Source organism: Dendropsophus ebraccatus, chromosome 4, assembly GCF_027789765.1.
Source record: "Dendropsophus ebraccatus isolate aDenEbr1 chromosome 4, aDenEbr1.pat, whole genome shotgun sequence".
NCBI lineage: Eukaryota > Metazoa > Chordata > Amphibia > Anura > Hylidae > Dendropsophus > Dendropsophus ebraccatus.
The window spans coordinates 9857234-9879186 of NC_091457.1; the positions used below are offsets into that span (position 1 = coordinate 9857234).

General features: G+C 47.5%; 1 protein-coding gene across 1 annotated transcript; it reads right to left on the bottom strand.

Moving 5' to 3' along the window:
* Positions 1-806: 806 nt before the first annotated feature.
* Positions 807-21119, bottom strand: TMEM86A (transmembrane protein 86A). Its single transcript, XM_069965114.1, has 3 exons — positions 20980-21119; positions 7575-7839; positions 807-3710 (listed from the first exon to the last, which is right to left on the bottom strand). Exons 1-3 carry the CDS (start codon positions 20998-21000, stop codon positions 3283-3285), a joined length of 714 nt encoding a protein of 237 aa, XP_069821215.1. The 5' UTR covers positions 21001-21119; the 3' UTR covers positions 807-3282.
* Positions 21120-21953: the final 834 nt, after the last annotated feature.

Below are 21953 nucleotides of genomic sequence, written 5' to 3' on the forward strand. Positions count from 1 at the left end.
ATAAAATAAGAGCTGTATACTGGTTAATGCTGAAGTCCACTTTGCTCCATACATCTATGTTATAGGTGTCCAATCCTATAGGCCGGACACTAATAAATGCTTTTTTTTTTGCTTTTTTTATATATGTACAATTCACAGTTCTACAGAAGCACAACTAAAAAATAGTTCTACTAAAACAAAACATAAAATAATAATTCGCAGAACACTTAAAACAACTAAAAAGATGATTGCACCAAAGTTATATAATAAACTCTAAGATCTAGACATTATATACTGGGTGTATATATATAAAACAGGTACTGAAAGGGGAGGGGCTATTCTGGAAGGGGGAGTGGCCATCCTCAAACTTATTTCTACTATGAAAAAGTATGGATACAAAAAAGAAAAAATAATGTGGTTAACCCTTTTATAAACTCAGCTCTTGGGTGGAGAAGTTTCCATATTTAAAGGGGTATTCCTATTTCAATCATATAATGTAAAGGCCCGGCTGGGTCATACTTCTGGGAACTTCATCTGTCAGGAGAACAGGAGTTCAGCCCTGTCTATTAAAGTCTATAGGAATTTTTCAGGTTAAGACCCAAGAAAGCAGCAGGGGGGGGCACACTAATCAAGAATTTGTGTATCCTTAAATTTGGGGGGTCCTTTAAAGAGCAATTATAGTCTTAGGGTGCGTTCACACCTACAGGATCTGCAGCAGATCTGCAGCAGATTTGATGGTGTGTTCAGTTATTTAAATGAAATCTGCTGCAGAAAATCAGCTGCAGATCCTGTAGGTGTGAACGCACCATTAAAGGGTCCAGGAGAAGAAAAATTTGGCTGTTTTTTTATTTTTATCCAAAAACAGCGCCACATCTGTCCACAGGTTGCATGTGGTATTGCAAGCCCCATTTACTTTATTGCGTGGCTAAACTGTAATACCAGACACAACACATGAATAGGAGTGGCGCCATTACTCACTGGTAATAACAGTAGTGCAATAAATATAATATATAATATAAAAATGATTGTAAATTGTCTCAAGTTGATGTATCAGGTAGTTCAAAGGTCATGTTCACGCTGCGTTTTAGCTTTCTAGACTCCCAGTATCATATCCCATTGTATAACACACAATGGGATATGGTTCTGCACCAGAAGGGAAGCCCTGGGGAAGCTCTGATGATGTCACTGTCCATATATGGATAGTGCATTTATGGTAATTACTCATATATGGACAGTTACCATATATGGATAGTGCATGTATGGTAATTACCCATATATGACAGTTACCATATATGGATAGTTTATGCACGGTAATTGCTCATATATGGAGAGTGCGTGTACAGTTATTACCCATATATGAACAGTTACCATATATGTATAGCGCATGTATGGTAATTACCCATATATGGATAGTGCATGTACAATGATTTCCCATATATGAACAGTTACCATGTATGGATAGTGCATATGGTAATTACTAATTACCCATATATGGATAGTGCATGCACGGTAATTACCCATATATGGACAGTTACCTTACAAGGAAAGTGCTTGTACGGTAGTTGCGTATGTATGGACAGTTACCATATATGAATAGTGCATGTACAGTAATTACCCATATATGGACAGTTACCATATATGGATAATGCATACATTGTAAATACAAATTTATGGACAGTTACATTATTGGAGCTGCCCCAAAGGTGTAGCTCTGCAGAGTCTTCCTCTACCCCTCTAGAGTGGTAGTAATGTAAATGTGAATCGGGTGGCTGCACAGTGACATCACTGGAGGTATGTGATGTCATAGTTTAGCATCCATCACAGATAAGTTAATATTGTTTCCATGCAGATAACTTTTGTAAGGGATCCTGCTGGATGGCATAGCATAGTCAACTACGCCAGTCCATACTTAATTTTGTGGTATACTGGCCTATACCAGCTAGACAGAGACCATACAGCACACTATTGTGGCCTCCACCTGGCAATGACACTCTATGGACTTATTTGGCGTATACGTATGGGATGGTAAGTGTCAACACTTCTCACACCCATATTCAATGTTCCGAGAATCTGAACATCATCTCTAAAGGAGCACTACTATAATACTGCCCCCATGGACATTAATGGTACTAGTATAATACTGCCCCCTATGAAAAAACTGCAATAGTGTAATAATACTGGGGGGGGGGTTGTTGGGGGGAGACATTCGCCCCTACTGATTTTAGGAGGCAAAATCAGGACAGTGGGGAGCACTGTTGTGTCAGAAAACTGTCTGAGACATCATCATTGCTTGGACTCTGGACTGAAGATCCGCACCTTGAGCTTCTCTAGCTTATGTGGCACTTTCGGGGCAGCTATAATTAGTAGTCCCTCCCCTGAGGAGCCAACTCAATGAGGAGTTGTATTTTTTGCAAAAGCTAGAGTGCCACAGGTTGGGGAGCACTGTCTAGGACATCATCTTTGCTTGGATGTTGGAGTTTTTCCAACTAATGTGGCACTGGCAGCACATGCTTTTACTAGTAGCCCCGCCCCTGAGGAGCCAGCACAATGAGAGTTCTAGTTTTGCAACAATTGGAAAGCCACAGTTTGGGGAGCAATGTTCTAAAGTGTCAGAAAACTGTTTGGGACGTCATCTTTGCTTGGACGCTACACTGAGGACACACGTCTTAAGCTTCTCTAGCTTATGTGGCACCAGCAGGGCATGTTTAAGTAGTAGTCCCACCCCTGAGGAGCCCATCTCCCAAGGAATAACTGTGAGTGTCCCCATACATGTCCCTGCAGAGACAGACATAAGGTTACAGAGTATACGCTATATCTCTTAACCCCCAAACTGGCCAAAAGCAGCACCAGGTTGTTATATGTAGTGGTCACAGTACAGAGAAGAGACCAACCACCAATGCTTCACCGGTCAATACTTATCCAGGACATCTTAGACGTCCAGTCCATGCCGTTGCCTAAGGGTCCTTTATATAAATACAGTGGGTAAATCCTGTACATAGCGAGGGGGGTCCCTGGACGAGGACCATACTGAATGGAGCCCATGGGATTGGTATGAAATGCAGGACATAGTGTCGAGAAGCTTCACATAGACCCAGCCTCAAGCAATGCAAAGAAAAGCGGGAACCCTCTCGGTGCCCATTGCTGGCGTCTGTCATTGCGGCCACATTGACCATTAAACCGTATGGAAAAGGGCACCACGTCACCGCTTCAGAGACGCAAAATCACGATCAACGCACTGGAGAAGAACATATCCCCCCTGGGGGAAATGTGCCGCCGCATCCAATAGAGTCCAAGGGTCTTCTATTACTTCTTCTTCCTATAATCGTCTTCGTCCCGGCACTCCACCGCTGACAGGGAGATCAGCATCTGGGCCGCATAGTAAGTCGCCATGATGATGGTTCTGGAGCAAGGGACGGGGAAGCAGAATTTGTTGACCGCAATGGTCAGGTCAGACACCACGAAGAGCACTGCACCGATGCATGCCGATAGCTTGGTCCATGTCCATAGGTCATTGCACAACTGCACGCCGGCAACAGCACGCCAGGCCATGAAGGCAATGAGAGCGGTATAGCAGGCCACCAAGTAGGTGAATGGACCTGAGAGATAAGAGTACAAAAAAGAGTATAAAATGCTGGATAGAAAGGCCATGACGGCACCGGTCCGGAGGTCCAGCGGCTTCATCCCAAAGGCAGAGGAGTACAGGATGTGGGTGATGGCGAACATCAGCAAACCTAGGGAAAAGGAAAGGGAAGAAAGGGTTAAAGGGATGTGTAAACACTGAAGAACGTTCCGCTATAATAAGGAACAATGTGACCTAACATGTGACTCCTATCAATGAGGAACTGCTGGCTGCACAGACCAGTGCCCACTGCTGGACAAAGGTGGTATTACAGGGTACTCATTCAAATGCACGGACAACCATTGTGCTCTGTGACATCACTGTACTGTGACATCACTGTGTGTATTATCCCTGTACTGTGACATCACTGTGTGTATTATCCCTGTACTGTGACATCACTGTGTAGTATCCCTGTACTGTGACATCACTGTGTATTATCCCTGTACTGTGACATCACTGTGTATTATCCCTGTACTGTGACATCACTTTGTGTATTATCCCCCCTGTACTGTGACATCACTGTGTGTATTATCCCTGTACTGTGACATCACTGTGTGTATTATCCCTGTACTGTGACATCACTGTGTGTTATCTCTGTACTGTGACATCACTGTGTGTATTATCCCCCCTGTACTGTGACATCACTGTGCATTATCCCTGTACTGTGACATCACTGTGTATATTATCCCTGTACTGTGACATCACTGTGTGTATTATCCCTGTACTGTGACATAACTGTGTGTAGTATCCCTGTACTGTGACATCACTGTGTGTATTATCCCCCCTGTACTGTGACATCACTGTGTGTATTATCCCCCCTGTACTGTGACATCACTGTGTGTATTATCCCTGTACTGTGACATCACTGTGTATTATCCCCCCTGTACTGTGACATCACTGTGTATATTATCCCTGTACTGTGACATCACTGTGTATATTATCCCCCCTGTACTGTGACATCACTGTGTATTATACATGTACTGTGACATCACTGTGTGTATTATATCCCTGTACTGTGACATCACTGTGTATTATCCCTGTACTGTGACATCACTGTGTGTATTATCCTGTACTGTGACATCACTGTGTGTAGTATCCCTGTACTGTGACATCACTGTGTGTAGTATCCCCCCTATACTGTGACATCACTGTGTGTATTATCCCCCCTATACTGTAACATCACTGTGTGTATTATCCCCCCTATACTGTGACATCACTGTGTGTATTATCCCCCCTGTACTGTGACATCACTGTGTGTATTATCCCTGTACTGTGACATCACTGTGTGTATTATCCCTGTACTGTGACATCACTGTGTGTAGTATCCCCCCTATACTGTGACATCACTGTGTGTATTATCCCCCCTATACTGTGACATCACTGTGTGTATTATCCCCCCTATACTGTGACATCACTGTGTGTATTATCCCCCCTGTACTGTGACATCACTGCGTGTATTATCCCTGTACTGTGACATCACTGTGTGTATTATCCCCCCTGTACTGTGACATCACTGTGTATTATCCCTGTACTGTGACATCACTGTGTGTATTATCCCTGTACTGTGACATCACTGTGTGTATTATCCCCCCTATACTGTGACATCACTGTGTGTATTATCCCCCCTATACTGTGACATCACTGTGTGTATTATCCCTGTACTTTGACATCACTGTGTGTATTATCCCCCCTATACTGTGACATCACTGTGTGTAGTATCCCCCCTATACTGTGACATCACTGTGTGTATTATCCCCCCTGTACTGTGACATCACTGCGTGTATTATCCCTGTACTGTGACATCACTGTGTGTATTATCCCCCCTGTACTGTGACATCACTGTGTGTATTATCCCCTCTGTACTGTGACATCACTGTGTGTATTATACCTGTACTGTGACATCACTGTGTGTATTATCCCTGTACTGTGACATTATTGTGTGTATTATCCCCTCTGTACTGTGACATCACTGTGTGTATTATCCCTGTACTGTGACATCACTGTGTGTATTATCCCTGTACTGTGACATCACTGTGTGTATTATCCCCCCTGTACTGTGACATCACTGTGTGTATTATCCCTGTACTGTGACATCACTGTGTGTATTATCCCTGTACTGTGACATCACTGTGTGTATGTATAATGAAATGATCTTTATTATTTGAGGACTGTGACCAAAAAATAAAAAAAAATGATGAATACAGTGAACCTAACGACTTGGAAATTTACAGAGTGTGAGCGGGGGAGGGGCAGCCTATCCACTACAGGAGCGGCATCGGCGCTGCCAGCAATTATATTTCCCATCATCCATTCACACCAATAAATGGCTGAAGGGAAAGAAAAAACGTGAGAAAGGGATTTAGTGTCTGCGGCCGTGAATGAGGCCTTTGTGGCTCCCAGACTATACGGCTATGTGCAATGCAAATGTCCCAGCGCTGTACGGGAGATGGCGGACTCATCAGGATACAGTGTACAGTCTCCGTATACGCCGTCTACCTGCTGCGTCCAGCAACTGATTTATTGATGCCATCAATCAGTCATAGATGGGGGTTAAAGGGATTATCGAGAAGTACAAGCACAGCTACTTTCTTGCAAAAACAGCTCCATGCCTGTCCTCGGGTTGTGTTAATGTATTACAAATCAGCCCCATTCACTGTTTCTGGGAGAAAGCCGCCACATTTTTCTAAGCCTGGATAACCCCTTTAAGAAGGATAACTGAGGGACCATCAAAGAACTAACAGGATTATAAACAGTGCCTCCCCTGTGTACAGGTCATGTCTGGTATTGCAGCTTCAGCTCTGGTGAATTGACTGGGATGTTCTGTAATAGGCGCTGTGTCCAATCCCGTACAATTCCTTTAACCCCTTAGTGATTGGCCTATTTTGGGCCTATTTTTCTTTTAAATCAACTGGTTTCAGAAAGTTACATAGATCTGTAATTTACTTCTATTTAAAAAATCTCCAGTCTTCCAGTACTTATCAGCTGCTGTATGTCCTGCAGGAAGTGGTGTATTCTTTTCAGTGTGACACAGTGCTCTCTGCTGCCACCTCTGTCCATGTCAGGAACTGTCCAGAGCAGCAGCAGATCCCCATAAAAAACCTCTCCTGCTCTGGACAGTTCCTGACATGGACAGAGGTGACAGCAGAGAGCACTGTGTCAGACTGGAGAGAATACACCACACCCTGCAGGACATACAGCAGCTGATAAGTACTGGAAGACTGGAGATTTTCAATAGAAATTATTGATAAATCTATATAACTTTCTGATACCAGTTAATTTAAAACCTTTTTTTTCTCCAGAATACTCCTTTAAGGAGGACTCCTAAATGACATACAGCGCCTATGTACTTATATTTCCAATGACGTGACATCATGTCATGTGACCATGGCAGCCAATCAAACTTGAGGTAACCAATAAGGCTTTTTTTAGTGTTAGGATATGATGGGAGTTGTAGTTCTGCAACAGCTTGAATAACACCAGGAGCAGTTTACATAAATCAAGGCCAGCTGCCAGGAATTCAAAATCCCTATGACTGCTCTTCCTGGCATTGACACAAGTTCTGGAGGGAGAAGTCTGGTGAAATCGACACAGCCCTTCTCATAGGGGTGGGGAACCCCGGCTCTCCAGCTGAAGCTTGGCTGTCAAGGCATGATGGGAGTTGTAGTTTTGCAACGGCAGGAGGCAAGGTTCCCCATCCCTGCACTAAACAATAGCTACATTCATATTATGGTGGTGCCAGGAAGAACTTCCATAGGGAATTTTATTTTGTTTTCAGCTCTAATGCATCTGGTGACTGTGCAACAATAGCCCTATAGCCCTAGTGTAGTGTAAGAGCAAGAACTGCAGTGGCTGATAACAGAGAGTAATAGCTGAATCCCTATGGAGCAGCAATGTGTTTGTCACTGAGAACCACGGCGGTCACCAGAGCTGCAGAACAATGGCGGCTTCAGGAGGATGACGGCCACGCTTCACTCACCATGAACAAAGTAGCCCTGCTCCTGCCAGATGAGGAAGGCATCGCCCACCGCCGAGAAGATCAGCCCGGCAAAGATCCTCTTGGCACCGCGATGGCTGACCAGGAAACTGACCCCGTGGGCCAGAAGGAAAACCCAGAGGCAGAAGATGGGGAGACACTTGATGAGGGCGCTGAACCAGGACGGGCTGGAGGTCGGCAACCACAGGACAAAGTAGACGCACGTGGCCTTGAAGAACGGCACCAGCTTAGGACCCTCACACTTCACCTGCCGGGAGAGAGAGAAGAGCCGCTTATCCCCATGTACAGGAAGCATCATGTCACTGCCACACTCTGTAATACTCTGTGCTGCTCAGCACCCTGCTTATATAACACACACAGCCAGTGACCTCCCAAAAACCCAGCACACTCCTCTCCTGAAATACTCTGTGCTGCTGGCCACCCTGCTCTTGCCACTATGTAACACCTATAAACTCAGCACACTCCTCTACTGAAATACTCTGTGCTGCTGGGCACCCTGCCCCTGCCACTATGTAACACCTATAGCACACCATAGCACACTCCTCTCCTGAAATACTCTGTGCTGCTGGACACCCTGCTCCCTCTACTATGTAACACCTATAAACTCAGCATGCTATTATCCTGGTATCCTGTACAACTCTTTCCTTAAATACTCTGTGCTCCATCCATTATAACGCACAGTCCATGACCAGCTTACTCTTTTCCTAAAATCCTCTGTACTGCTGGGCACCCTGCTCCTTCCACAATATAGTTTGTCTGTGACCTCCCACAAGATCAGTACACCCATCTCCTGACATTCTCTGTGCTGCTTGACAACCCTGCTCCATCCATTCTATAACTTACAGTGCCTCTCCCCCCCCTACATCAGCATAGTATGTTCCTAAAATACTCTGTGCTGCTGAGTGATCTACTCCTTCCTCACCATAACACTCAGTTATTATGGAGGCCTCAGATACAACCCTTGAAGGCAGCCAGTCTCCACATAGACAGAACAGAAAGTAAGGGTTAGGTTGCATGACTACAGGATCAGACTACACAGTATTTGTTTGTAGTCTGTTACCATGGAGACGTATACATTTGCACAGTAGCTCTATAAACAACACGATATATAATCTGTAATGAATATTATATACTAAGTTGCTTTGCTTTTTCATTGTAGAGGCCAGTGCCAGGCAGAGAGTATATATATATCCTGCCAGCCTGCAGACCCCATCAATACAGCTCACATCCAGAAGGCAGACAGGGCGCCACTCATCCCCCGCCAGCGGCTACACGCCCGGGATGGATTCCTGTGACGCGATGAATCATTGATTTATAGACACAAATGTCATAAAGCATCTCACCGGCACTTACTGAAATCAATGGCGGCTGTCTATCCCCAGAGCTGCGCTCAATCCCGGCACTGCGGAGTAATGGCACCGATCAATAACAGTAATCCCCAGATTAAAAACACCCAAGATGATCCATTGTCTGCTTTAAATAACCACGACGATATACTGCAAACCACGCAAAGACACGAAGCAAACGAGCAATATTACAATGACAGCCGTTTTGTGTATACAGCTCCTAGGCAGATCTATGCGTCGTCATGGGGACAGAGCACAAACTCTGTGTAGTCTGATCCTGTCTGTAGTCTCATGTGTTACTTCATTCACTCTTTCTCCTTTCCTTGAGGATAAGACTACGCAGGGATTGTTTGTAGTCTGTTGCCATGGAGACACAAAGGAGATTTATACACATAGAAGATTTCTATTCCATTTATTTATTAATTTTTCTGATTATTCCTCTGTCGTATACCAGAACATCCAGTAGGAGGGAGGCGCAGAGAATGGGGACCCCGATACTACTTATGGTATCTCCCCCCCCATTGCTCAGCTGCTTCTCATCCCAGTCATTAACCCTTTCATGTCATTTCCCGCATTCTTTCCACAAAGGGGTGGAGTCTGGATGCAATGAAACAGCTTCAATACCCAATGGACCTTATCAGACAACTAGAAGCAAATCACCGCAGAATATCAGATTCTGCAGACTATTGCATCCAGCCTAGATAAGCCGCTATGGCTCCTGTGTTACATCTACTGTGTGCAGACAAAACCAAACCTGCAGGAGGTGACCATTCCTCTGTGCTGCTGTGAGACACACAAAATAAAAACAGAAAGGAAGGGAGGAGGCGGTATAAGTACTAAGCAGAGGTGGCGGTATAAGTACTAAGCAGAGGTGGCGGTATAAAAACTAAGCAGAGGTGGCGGTATAAGTACTAAGCAGAGGAGGCGGTATAAAAACTAAGCAGAGGAGGCGGTATAAGTACTAACCAGAGGAGGCGGTATAATTACTAAGCAGAGGCGGCGGTATAAGTACTAAGCAGAGGTGGCGGTATAAGTACTAAGCAGAGGTGGCGGTATAAAAACTAAGCAGAGGTGGCGGTATAAGTAGTAAGCAGAGGAGGCAGTATAAATAGTAAGCAGAGGAGGCGGTATAAGTACTAACCAGAGGCGGTATAAGTAGTAAGCAGAGGCGGCGGAGTAAGTAGTAAGCAGAGGAGGCGGTATAAGTAGTAAGCAGAGGAGGCGGTATAAGTACTAACCAGAGGCGGTATAAGTAGTAAGCAGAGGCGGCGGAGTAAGTAGTAAGCAGAGGAGGCGGTATAAGTAGTAAGCAGAGGCGGCGGTATAAGTACTAAGCAGAGGCGGCGGAGCAAGTAGTAAGCAGAGGAGGCAGTATAAGTAGTAAGCAGAGGCAGCAGTATAAGTACTAAGCAGAGGAGGCGGTATAAATAATAAGCAGAGGTGGCGGTATAAGTACTAAGCAGAGGCGGCGGTATAAGTAATAAGCAGAGGCGGCGGTATAAGTAATAAGTATACCTACAACCCCTGGACATCTCTATACCGTATAAATGAGCAGCAATGTTTTCACAGAGGTATCCGAGCAGTATCTAAGGGTTCGGAGTCTCTCCTAAATAGTATATTTGGTTATTTTAGATGGATTTCCCCTTTAAGGATCTCTTCCACTACCTGCACCGTTCTGCATATGTTTATATGAGGGGGGAGACCTCCGCTTGCTGTCAGTGAATGGAAACTTCCCTTTCCCGGCCTGTATGGATCTGGAGTATACAGGGGCGGCCGTCTATATCTGTATCCCCGGGAATAGGATGAGTCACTGCAGTCACTTGTATCATTAGAAGTCGCATTAAGGGGTCGCAGGTCGCAGACATTATCCCCCCGCCTGATCCCCATAATCTCATCCTGACATCCGGATGGCTGATGGATTTATCAGGTTGTCTGAGGCTTCTTAAAGGAGACGTCATCATGGAGGCTTACAGTACGCAGCTGCAGGGTGGAGGCTGTTACCGCCATATATAACCCGTCTAGGTGTAATAAAGAGAATCACGTCACCTCAGCTGCTGCAGAACCTTATCATACACCTCAGCTGCTGCAGAACCTCATCATACACCTCAGCTGCTGCAGAACCTCATCATACACCTCAGCTGCTGCAGAACCTCATCATACACCTCAGCTGCTGCAGAACCTCATAATACACCTCAGCTGCTGCAGAACCTCATCATACACGTCAGCTGCTGCAGAACATCATCATACACCTCAGCTGCTGCAGAACCTCATCATACACCTCAGCTGCTGCAGAACCTTATCATACACCTAAGCTGCTGCAGAACCTCATCATACACCTCAGCTGCTGCAGAACCTCATAATAACCCTCAGCTGCTGCAGAACATCATCATACACGTCAGCTGCTGCAGAACCTCATCATACACCTCAGCTGCTGCAGAACCTCATCATACACGTCAGCTGCTGCAGAACATCATCATACACCTCAGCTGCTGCAGAACCTCATCATACACCTCAGCTGCTGCAGAACCTTATCATACACCTAAGCTGCTGCAGAACCTCATCATACACCTCAGCTGCTGCAGAACCTCATAATAACCCTCAGCTGCTGCAGAACATCATCATACACGTCAGCTGCTGCAGAACCTCATAATACCCCTCAGCTGCTACATAACCTCATCATACACCTCAGCTGCTGCAGAACCTCATCATACACCTCAGCTGCTGCAAAACCTCATCATACACCTCAGCTGCTGCAAAACCTCATCATACACCTCAGCTGCTGCAGAACCTCATCGTACACCTCAGCTGCTGCAGAACATCATAATACACTTCAGCTGCTGCAGAACCCTTATACATCTCAGCTGCTGCAGAACCTCATACTATATCTCAGCTGCTGCAAAATATTATAATACACTTCAGCTGCTGCAGAACAACATAATACACTTCAGCTGCTGCAGAACCCTTATACATCTCAGCTGCTGCAGAACCTCATACTACACCTCAGCTGCTGCAAAACATAATATACTTCAGCTGCTGCAGAACCTCATGTATCTCAGCTGCTGCAGAACCTCATCATACACCTCAGCTGCTGCAAAACATCATATTACACTTCAGCTGCTGCAAAACCTCATCATACACCTCAAATCATGCAGATTTGCGAGAAAAATAAATAAAAACGGCCATGCAACTTTCTTAAAGTGTATTGTCACTTAAATTTTTTTATTTTTTTTTTAGCTACGCCAAAAGTTTTGATGACTTGATCACTGATCCTTGAGATTCTAACTGATTGTGAGAATGAGCAAAAGAAGTGCAGAGCCGAGCGCTTCCTCCCCTCTCTCCCATAGACTTACATTCGGAAGATACCACTTTTCCCGACTTGTTCTAGAGATCGGTGATGGTCAGAGCAGCCAAATCCTGACCAATCAAAACAGGTCAAAAGGTTTTTTAAAGTGACAGTACCCATTTAAAGAGCACTAAAAAGAGAATCCCTGTATCACACCCCCTCACTGCCCAAACTCCGCCCCCTAATTTAAATAGAGAACATTAGGACACAAAACTTTTTTTTTCTTCATTATTTCTGCCTTTATCCCTTTAAAAAAATAAGAAATGAAAGTTTGTTCTAAAAATAGTGAATTTTTTTCTATTTTTATACGACGAGTCTGGAAAGTTTTCACCCCGGGCGGCCATAGCGGGAATTATACTGGAGACTGGCGGCTCTAATCCATCACACAGAACTAACAATCTCCACAATACAATATCCAATAAAAAAAGAGAAAAAATGACAGAATTTCATTGCGGTGTGAATGTTAATCCGCAGAGTCAGGACGGAATTTCTGCCTTATAACACAAAGCCGCTTGTTCCTTCTCCATCTTTTCTTTGTCAGCAGAAAAACCTGTCAAGTTATAACGTGTTGGGGTCTGGGACGTGTGACCCTAACAAGGGAAGAACTGATGGACGTTTCTATACAGTGACACCATTTAATTTATTTTACTTCTATTAAAAAATCTCTAGTCTTCCAGTACTTATCAGCTGCTGTATGTCCTGCAGGAAGTGGTGTATTCTCTCCAGTCTGACACAGTGCCCTCTGTCTATGTGAGGATTTGTCCAGAGCAGCAGCAAATCCCCATAGAAAACCTCTCCTGCTATAGACAGATAGATAGATAGAATACACCACTTCCTGCAGGACATACAGCAGCTGATAAGTACTGGAAGACTGGAGACTTTTCAATGGAAGTAAATGACAAATCTATATAACTTTCTGACACCAGTTAAACGTTATTATGGTAGGGCCCGTTCTGAGTTTTATGATTTCCATGTACATTCCTGTTCACATTATGGGTACAGCCAGGATGAGACCTGTTCTTCCCAGGTTATTGGCTTCCATAGTCCATGGGATATAGGGATTTAAAGGGGTAGATTTATCAAACATGGTGTAAAGTGAAACTGGCCCAGTCGCCCCTAGCAACCAATCAGATTCCACCTCTCATTCCTCACAGACTCTTTGGAAAATGAAAGGTGGAATCTGATTGGTTGCTAGGGGCAACTGGGCCAGTTTCACTTTACTCCATGTTGGATAAATCTCCCCCTGTGGTTTGTGTAACCCCCTATGAACAACCCCAGGCACATGACACTGATGGGTCCCGGCGGGTAGATGTGGGGGCACTCCGCTCCTCTCCTACAAACGCACTCTCAGTAATGACGGGCAGGGATCTGGCGCGGCCGCCATATTAATTTACTCTAATGTGGAGCAGGATTGATCCGGGGAAATGAATATTGGCACAATGATCCTCAGATTACCCGTTCTATGGAGGGAGATAAGCCGCCTGCCCGTCCTCGCCCCCCACCCCTGATGTAAAGCCTGGGTAACCCTGTATACTAGATGATTATTACTGTGTCTGAACAAGCGGCATATGATCACTTGTTTGTCGTCCTTTCTCGTTCTCGTTGCTTTGGGGGGGATCGGAGGGGTTGCGGGATCTGTGTCAGAAGCCACCGCCGCCGCTTCATCCTCATTAGGTTAATGCATCCTATAGCCCAAATCCACTTAAAAGGGAAACGCAGATGGAAAATGGGACACGACTGATCCAGAGGATGAAGCTGTTATTTACAAGAGGTGAACGGGGCGGAAAGCTTCCTCCAGGATACAAAAAAAAATATTAAAAATCACATACGTTGTAAGGTGGTCGGGATTTTTATGATTGGGGTCATGAAGAAGCAATAGGCACAATTGTAATGCAAGGGGGACAAAGTTAAAGTAGTTTTCCGTACAACATGGGAAAAGAAAATTTTTCTTTTAAATCCATTGGTGTCCGAAAGTGATTTAGATTTGTAATTTACTTCTATTTTAAAATCTCCAGTCTTCAAGTACTTATCAGCTGCTGTATGTCCTGCAGGAAGTGGTTTTCTATGGGGGATTTGCTGTGCGACATGGACAGAGGTGGCAGCAAAGAGCACTGAGAAAAGAGACTGAAGAGAATACACCACTTCCTGCAGGACATACAGTAGCTGATAAGTATGGGAAGACTGGAGATTTTAAAATAAAAGTAATTTACTAATCTGTATAACTTTCTGACACCAATTGATTTAAAAAAGACGGAGGACAGAGGAAGACGAAGTGGAGGAGAAGCCCTGCTAGGTAATGTATGCTGCAAGGGCTGCAAGGACATCGGTAACGATGTCCCTGCAGCCCTCGCTAACGATAGTCGGCCCGTGAAATAGGCCCAGTAAACGAGTGCGGATCTAGCAGATCGGCACTCGTTCACATCATTGATCGGGCCCTGCTTGGCCCGTGGAATAGGACCCTTAGTCTGGTTCAGTATGCAACACAATCATGGGGAAGACTGCTGACTGACAGATGTCCAGAAGGCCGTCACTCACACACTCCACAAGGAGGGTAAGCCACAAAAGTTCATTGCTAAAGAAGCTGGCTGTTCTCAGAGTGCTGGATCAAAGCAGATTAATGGAAAGTTGAGTGGAAGGAGAAAGTGTGGTAGAAAAATGTGCACAAGCAACCGGGAGAACCGCAGTAATGAAAATGCCATTCAAAAATTTGGGAGAGATTCACAAAGAGTGGCCTGCTGGAGTCAGTGCTTCAAAAGCCACAAGCACATCCAGACGTCTGCAGGACATGGGCTACAAGGGTTACATCCCATGTGTCACTCCTGACCAAGAAACAACGCCAGAAGCGTCTTATCTGGGCCAAGGAGAAGAAGAACTGGACTGGTGATCAGTGGTCCAAGGGGCTGATTTCAGATAAAAGTTAATTTTGCATTTCATTTGGAAATCAAGGTCTGGGACTGGAGATTTTTAGATAGAAGTAATTTACAAATCTTTATAATTTTCTGACACCAATTAATCTGAAAGAAAATAAATTTCACCGCAGAACCCCTTTAATTAAAAAAAAAAATCAGTTGTCTTCTTCATAATACAGTGCCCCCTGTCCTCAGGCTGTGTGTGGTATTACAACTCGACTCAATTCACTTCAATGGCACTGAGCTGCAATACCACACACAACCACAACAACAAAGGAAGGCGCTGTCTCTGGGGAAAAAAAGCAGCTATTTTTTTTTCTATTTCTAAGAACCCCTTGAAACTTAATATATAGGTTCTGTACACAGATGGGCTGACTTTAGGAGTCCAGTGGGAGGTGATATCAGTGATTCACAGCCAGTCAATGAGTTACTCCACCCCCTGGACTCCTTATCCCATTGCAAGGAGTCTAGAGACAGGACAGATATGTATCTCAGCTGACAGGTAGCACACACTGGTATCCCCCTAACTGTATTATCCCTCTTTTGGAGGGATAGTCCCTACTTTTGAACCATGTATCTCTGTCCCTCTTTGCCCCTTACATTGCCAAATTTTTGACCTAAAAATTAGATATGCATTAATATGTGGTGTCCACTACGGGTGTTGCTCCTATTCACACCCTTCGTAAAAGTCTGTCGTTTTGTGGTCTTATTACAGCTACAGTATTACTAGAGATGACCACTAGATGTCGCTGTATTGTGTAACTAAAGTATGGAAGCTGCACGGCTGAAGTGTCTCAAGGGTTACTTGTATGTGTATGTACCAGATTCTGTGAGCCAGTAGGATCTTTCCTTTCTTCTGTCCTATCACTTCTTCTCTTTCTGCTCTTCTGTTGCACTCTTTCCACCCAACCACAGCGCATGTTACACGCTGGTTAGGAAGTTAGTCCCTTGGGTAAAGGAGGAGTCTTAGCTGAGCTTTGGTGAAGAAAGGACGCAGACCAGATAGCTCTCCACTGTGGTTCTACCTGGGCCCTGGCCCTCTGCCAGGTCCCCTCTACGGTCGCAGTTCTTAGTCAGGACACGGGACAGAGACCGCTTACAAACCTCTTTCTTGAAGCACCACACAAGCTGTGTGATGCCCTGTTAAACCCTTCAGGAGAGGACTAGCCTACAGATAACCTCAACCCACGCCGAGGACTAGGAGTAACCACAGTGCAGGATAGTATCCGCCAAAGAGCCAAAGCGCTAGGAACTGATCCGGGTGGAGCAAAGTTACGTAAAGTCGATGAACTCCATCTCGCAGCGCGGGTGTACTTAGGAACTCTAACCATTCTGCTCATCCCAGGTAACAGGGTCTGGGGCCTGTGTCACCCATCAGTACGGTTAAGCCAAAGCTAGGAGGCATCAGGTGGTGTGAAGACTATAGGAAAAGGTCAAAACACAGGCACAGGTTGTTGTTTCTTCTTTTTCTACAAGTATTCTTCTATACACTCCAACCTCCCGGCAGAGCACATTACTACTTGGGTTGAGACTCTCACGGCACTCTCCTCTCTACTACCTCAGTACAACCTTTTCAACTCTACTACATCCTTCTCAGCACTTGTCTCACAGATCTGGTGGTTCTATGTTTGTGTATTTATTGGAACTGTATGACGTGTACCTGAAGATTTGTTGTATTACCTGCTGCACATTTACAAGTGGTAAACCCAGTCAACGTTACTACCTGAGCCTGTCATTACTCACTACCACCTGCACAGCACGTACACCGCAACTTTGGGACATCTCCCCTTTCTGTGGGTAGCGGGTCCTAATATCCGGGAGGGTCATTACACCGCTCTGGCCATCCGTGACTACACTATCCCAAGGGACCATCACCATCACCCCTGTGTGCCCACCAGGCACTGGCGTTACGTGACAAAACCCTAAGGTCCGGCTGTATCTCTACCAACCACCACAGTAGTGGCGTCACACTATCTAGCAAGTGACCGGCCGTCCCACCGCTACATCATCATCATCCGGGGGTCACCACATATAAACCATGTCTGTTGCTCTAGAAAGTGTCTGTTTTTTTTCTGTATAATAGACCCAAACCTGCAGATTATTCCATCATGTGGTGCAGGTTGGATCCGAAACATTATTATATTCAGATGCATCATGTGACATTATGGCCCCCGTCACATATCATGCCACACATGCAGATCACATGGCCCCATACACACATCTGCAGGTGTTACCGATCCGTTTTGGGGACATGATCCGTGCCATAAAAAATCATTAAGCCATTGTGCGTCCGTGTCACCTGTATGACAGAGAGTCCCTGCAAATGCGGACAGTCACTGACACACATTACTAATCCAGTCCGCGGTTCTGTAATTACAGACTGGGTTACTGGTGTGTGACTGGGACCTACAGATCCTGTATGTGTGATTGCATCAATCTGCAGCAGGTCCTGTATGTGTGATTGCATCAATCTGCAGCAGATCCTGTATGTGTGATTGCATCAATCTGCAGCAGATCCTGGATGTGTGATTGCATCAATCTGCGGCAGATCCTGGATGTGTGATTGTATCAATCTGCAGCAGATCCTGTATGTGTGATTGCATCAATCTGCGGCAGATCCTGTATGTGTGATTGCATCAATCTGCGGCAGATCCTGTATGTGTGATTGCATCAATCTGCAGCAGATCCTGTATGTGTGATTGCATCAATCTGCAGCAGATCCTGTATGTGTGATTGCATCAATCTGCAGCAGATCCTGTATGTGTGATTGCATCAATCTGCGGCAGATCCTGGATGTGTGACTGCATCAATCTGCAGCAGATCCTGGATGTGTGATTGCATCAATCTGCGGCAGACCCTGGATGTGTGATTGCATCAATCTGCGGCAGATCCTGGATGTGTGACTGCATCAATCTGCAGCAGATCCTGGATGTGTGATTGCATCAATCTGCAGCAGGTCCTGTATGTGTGATTGCATCAATCTGCGGCAGATCCTGTATATGTGATTGCATCAATCTGCAGCAGATCCTGTATGTGTGATTGCATCAATCTGCGGCAGATCCTGTATGTGTGATTGCATCAATCTGCGGCAGATCCTGTATATGTGATTGCATCAATCTGCGGCAGATCCTGTATGTGTGATTGCATCAATCTGCAGCAGATCCTGGATGTGTGATTGCATCAATCTGCAGCAGATCCTGGATGTGTGATTGCATCAATCTGCAGCAGATCCTGTATGTGTGATTGCATCTATCTGCAGCAGATCCTGGATGTGTGATTGCCTTGAATTAAAAAATATAAAAATATCTGTAAAATTTTCCTAGACTGAACTACAAGTGTCCTTCTTTGGCCGTCCAAAAAGTTGGGAGGTATGCTGTATCTCAGCTGACAGCGGTACCCTGTCCCTGTATCTTAGCTGACAGGCAGCACACAGCGGTACCATCTCCCTGTATCTCAGCAGACAGGCAGCACACAGCGGTACCATCTCCCTGTATCTCAGCAGACAGGCAGCACACAGCGGTACCCCCTCCCTGTACCTCAGCTGACAGGCAGCACACAGCGGTATCCCCGTCCCTGTATCTCAGCAGACAGGCAGCACACAGAGGTACCCCTCCCTGTATCTCAGCAGACAGGCAGCACACAGCGGTATCCCCGTCCCTGTATCTCAGCAGACAGGCAGCACACAGTGGTACCATCTCCCTGTATCTCAGCAGACAGGCAGCATACAGCGGTACCCCCTCCCTGTACCTCAGCTGACAGGCAGCACACAGCGGTATCCCCGTCCCTGTATCTCAGCAGACAGGCAGCACACAGAGGTACCCCTCCCTGTATCTCAGCAGACAGGCAGCACACAGCGGTATCCCCGTCCCTGTATCTCAGCAGACAGGCAGCACACAGTGGTACCATCTCCCTGTATCTCAGCAGACAGGCAGCACACAGCGGTACCCCCTCCCTGTATCTCAGCAGACAGGCAGCACACAGCGGTACCCCTCCCTGTATCTCAGCTGACAGGCAGCACACAGCGGTACCCCCTCCCTGTATCTCAGCAGACAGGCAGCACACAGCGGTACCCCCTCCCTGTATCTCAGCAGACAGGCAGCACACAGCAGTACCCCTCCCTGTATCTCAGCAGACAGGCAGCACACAGCAGTACCCCTCCCTGTATCTCAGCTGACAGGCAGCACACAGCGGTACCCCTCCCTGTATCTCAGCTGACAGGCAGCACACAGCGGTATCCCCGTCCCTGTATCTCAGCTGACAGGCAGCACACAGCGGTACCCCCTCCCTGTATCTCAGCAGACAGGCAGCACACAGCGGTACCCCCTCCCTGTATCTCAGCAGACAGGCAGCACACAGCGGTACCCCTCCCTGTATCTCAGCAGACAGGCAGCACACAGCGGTACCCCCTCCCTGTATCTCAGCAGACAGGCAGCACACAGCGGTACCCCCTCCCTGTATCTCAGCAGACAGGCAGCACACAGCAGTACCCCCTCCCTGTATCTCAGCAGACAGGCAGCACACAGCGGTACCCCTCCCTGTATCTCAGCAGACAGGCAGCACACAGCGGTACCCCTCCCTGTATCTCAGCTGACAGAGTGGTACCCCCTCCCTGTATCTCAGCCGTGTTGCACAGTCTGTCAGTGACAGATGTAACACTTGTAAACCTGATGTGACCTGTGACCTCGCCGGGGGCCGTGCATTGTTGTGCTGTCAGTCTGGCAGGGAGGGGGTTAAGGATCAGTGACAGCGGAAAGAGAACAGCTGATCTATAGCAGAGCATCATTATAATGTATGGGGGGGGCACAGTGATCCCCCAGGTAGGGAGAAGACCCCTTATTATTCCTGTGACTCGGGGTGTAAGGGCCCCCTTGGTTTGGGGGTGTAAGGGCCCCTGTTATTCTCTGGGTCCCCCTTATTATTTCTGTGACTGGGGGTGTCGGGCCCCCCTGGTCCTGTTGCTGTAGTTGGGGGTGTCGGGCCCCCCTTATTCTCTGCCCCCTCCTTATTCTCTGCCCCCCCCCTTATTCTCTGGGCCCCCCCTTATTCTCTGCCCCCCTTATTCTCTGCCCCCTCCTTATTCTCTGCCCCCCCCTTATTCTCTGGGCCCCCCCTTATTCTCTGCCCCCCTCCTTATTCTCTGCCCCCCCTTATTCTCTGGGCCCCCCCTTATTCTCTGGGCCCCCCCTTATTCTCTGCCCCCCCCTTATTCTCTGGGCCCCCCCCTTATTCTCTGGGCCCCCCCTTATTCTCTGCCCCCCCCTATTCTCCGCCCCCCCCTCCCCCCTTATTCTCTGGGCCCCCCCTTATTCTCCGCCCCCCCTCCCCCCTTATTCTCTGCCCCCCCCCTTATTCTCTGGGCCCCCCCTTATTCTCCGCCCCCCCACCCCCCCTTATTCTCTGCCCCCCCCCCCTTATTCTCTGGGCCCCCCCTTATTCTCTGCCCCCCCCCTTATTCTCTGTGGCCCCCTTATTCTCTGGCCCCCCCTTATTCTCTGGGCCCCCCCTTATTCTCCGCCCCCCCACCCCCCCCTTATTCTCTGTGGCCCCCTTATTCTCTGGCCCCCCCTTATTCTCCGTCCCCCCTCCCCCCCCTTATTCTCCTGTGACTCGGGGTGTCGGGGCCCCCCCGGTTCTGTAGCTGTGCTTTGGGGCCCCCGTTACTCCGGGTCACGTGCCCCGTGTTTTCATCCTGTGACACAATACACGGCAGTGGGAGGATTTCAGCACAACCTGCAATGTAAACAGAGCGGAGGAGCCGGTGCGGGTGACAGGACCGGGCATGTACTCACCACCGTCACCGGGGACACCATGGCTGCGCTGCTCGGTGCCCTCCTCGTCGCTCGCTCTCCCGGGATCCCTCCAGATCTATCACTGCGGGCTCCGCTGATTGTTATTGTATCTCCTTTCAGAATGCTGTGACGTCACGGCGGGGCGGGGCCAGGGCTGACTGCGAGGGGCGGGGCTTGTCCTCAGGTCTCCAGCTGCAGAGCGGCCGCTTAACCCCTGCTGTCCCGGAGGCCTGTGCGGCGGCTGCGGCTCTAACAGCTGTCCCGGGGGCCGCAGGGCATGATGGGAGATGTGGTGCAGCCCGAGCAGGTGCCAGTGACTATAGAGAGTCCCGGCCTGTGCTGATCCTCAGGGACTATAGAGAGTCCCGGCCTGTGCTGATCCTCTGACTATAGAGAGTCCCGGCCTGTGCTGATCCTCTGACTATAGAGAGTCCCGGCCTGTGCTGATCCTCAGGGACTATAGAGAGTCCCGGCCTGTGCTGATCCTCTGACTATAGAGAGTCCCGGCCTGTGCTGATCCTCAGGGACTATAGAGAGTCCCGGCCTGTGCTGATCCTCAGTGACTATAGAGAGTCCCGGCCTGTGCTGATCCTCTGACTATAGAGAGTCCCGGCCTGTGCTGATCCTCTGACTATAGAGAGTCCCGGCCTGTGCTGATCCTCTGACTATAGAGAGTCCCGGCCTGTGCTGATCCTCTGACTATAGAGAGTCCCGGCCTGTGCTGATCCTCAGGGACTATAGAGAGTCCCGGCCTGTGCTGATCCTCAGGGACTATAGAGAGTGCCGGCCTGTGCTGATCCTCAGGGACTATAGAGAGTCCCGGCCTGTGCTGATCCTCTGACTATAGAGAGTCCCGGCCTGTGCTGATCCTCAGGGACTATAGAGAGTCCCGGCCTGTGCTGATCCTCTGACTATAGAGAGTCCCGGCCTGTGCTGATCCTCAGGGACTATAGAGAGTCCCGGCCTGTGCTGAT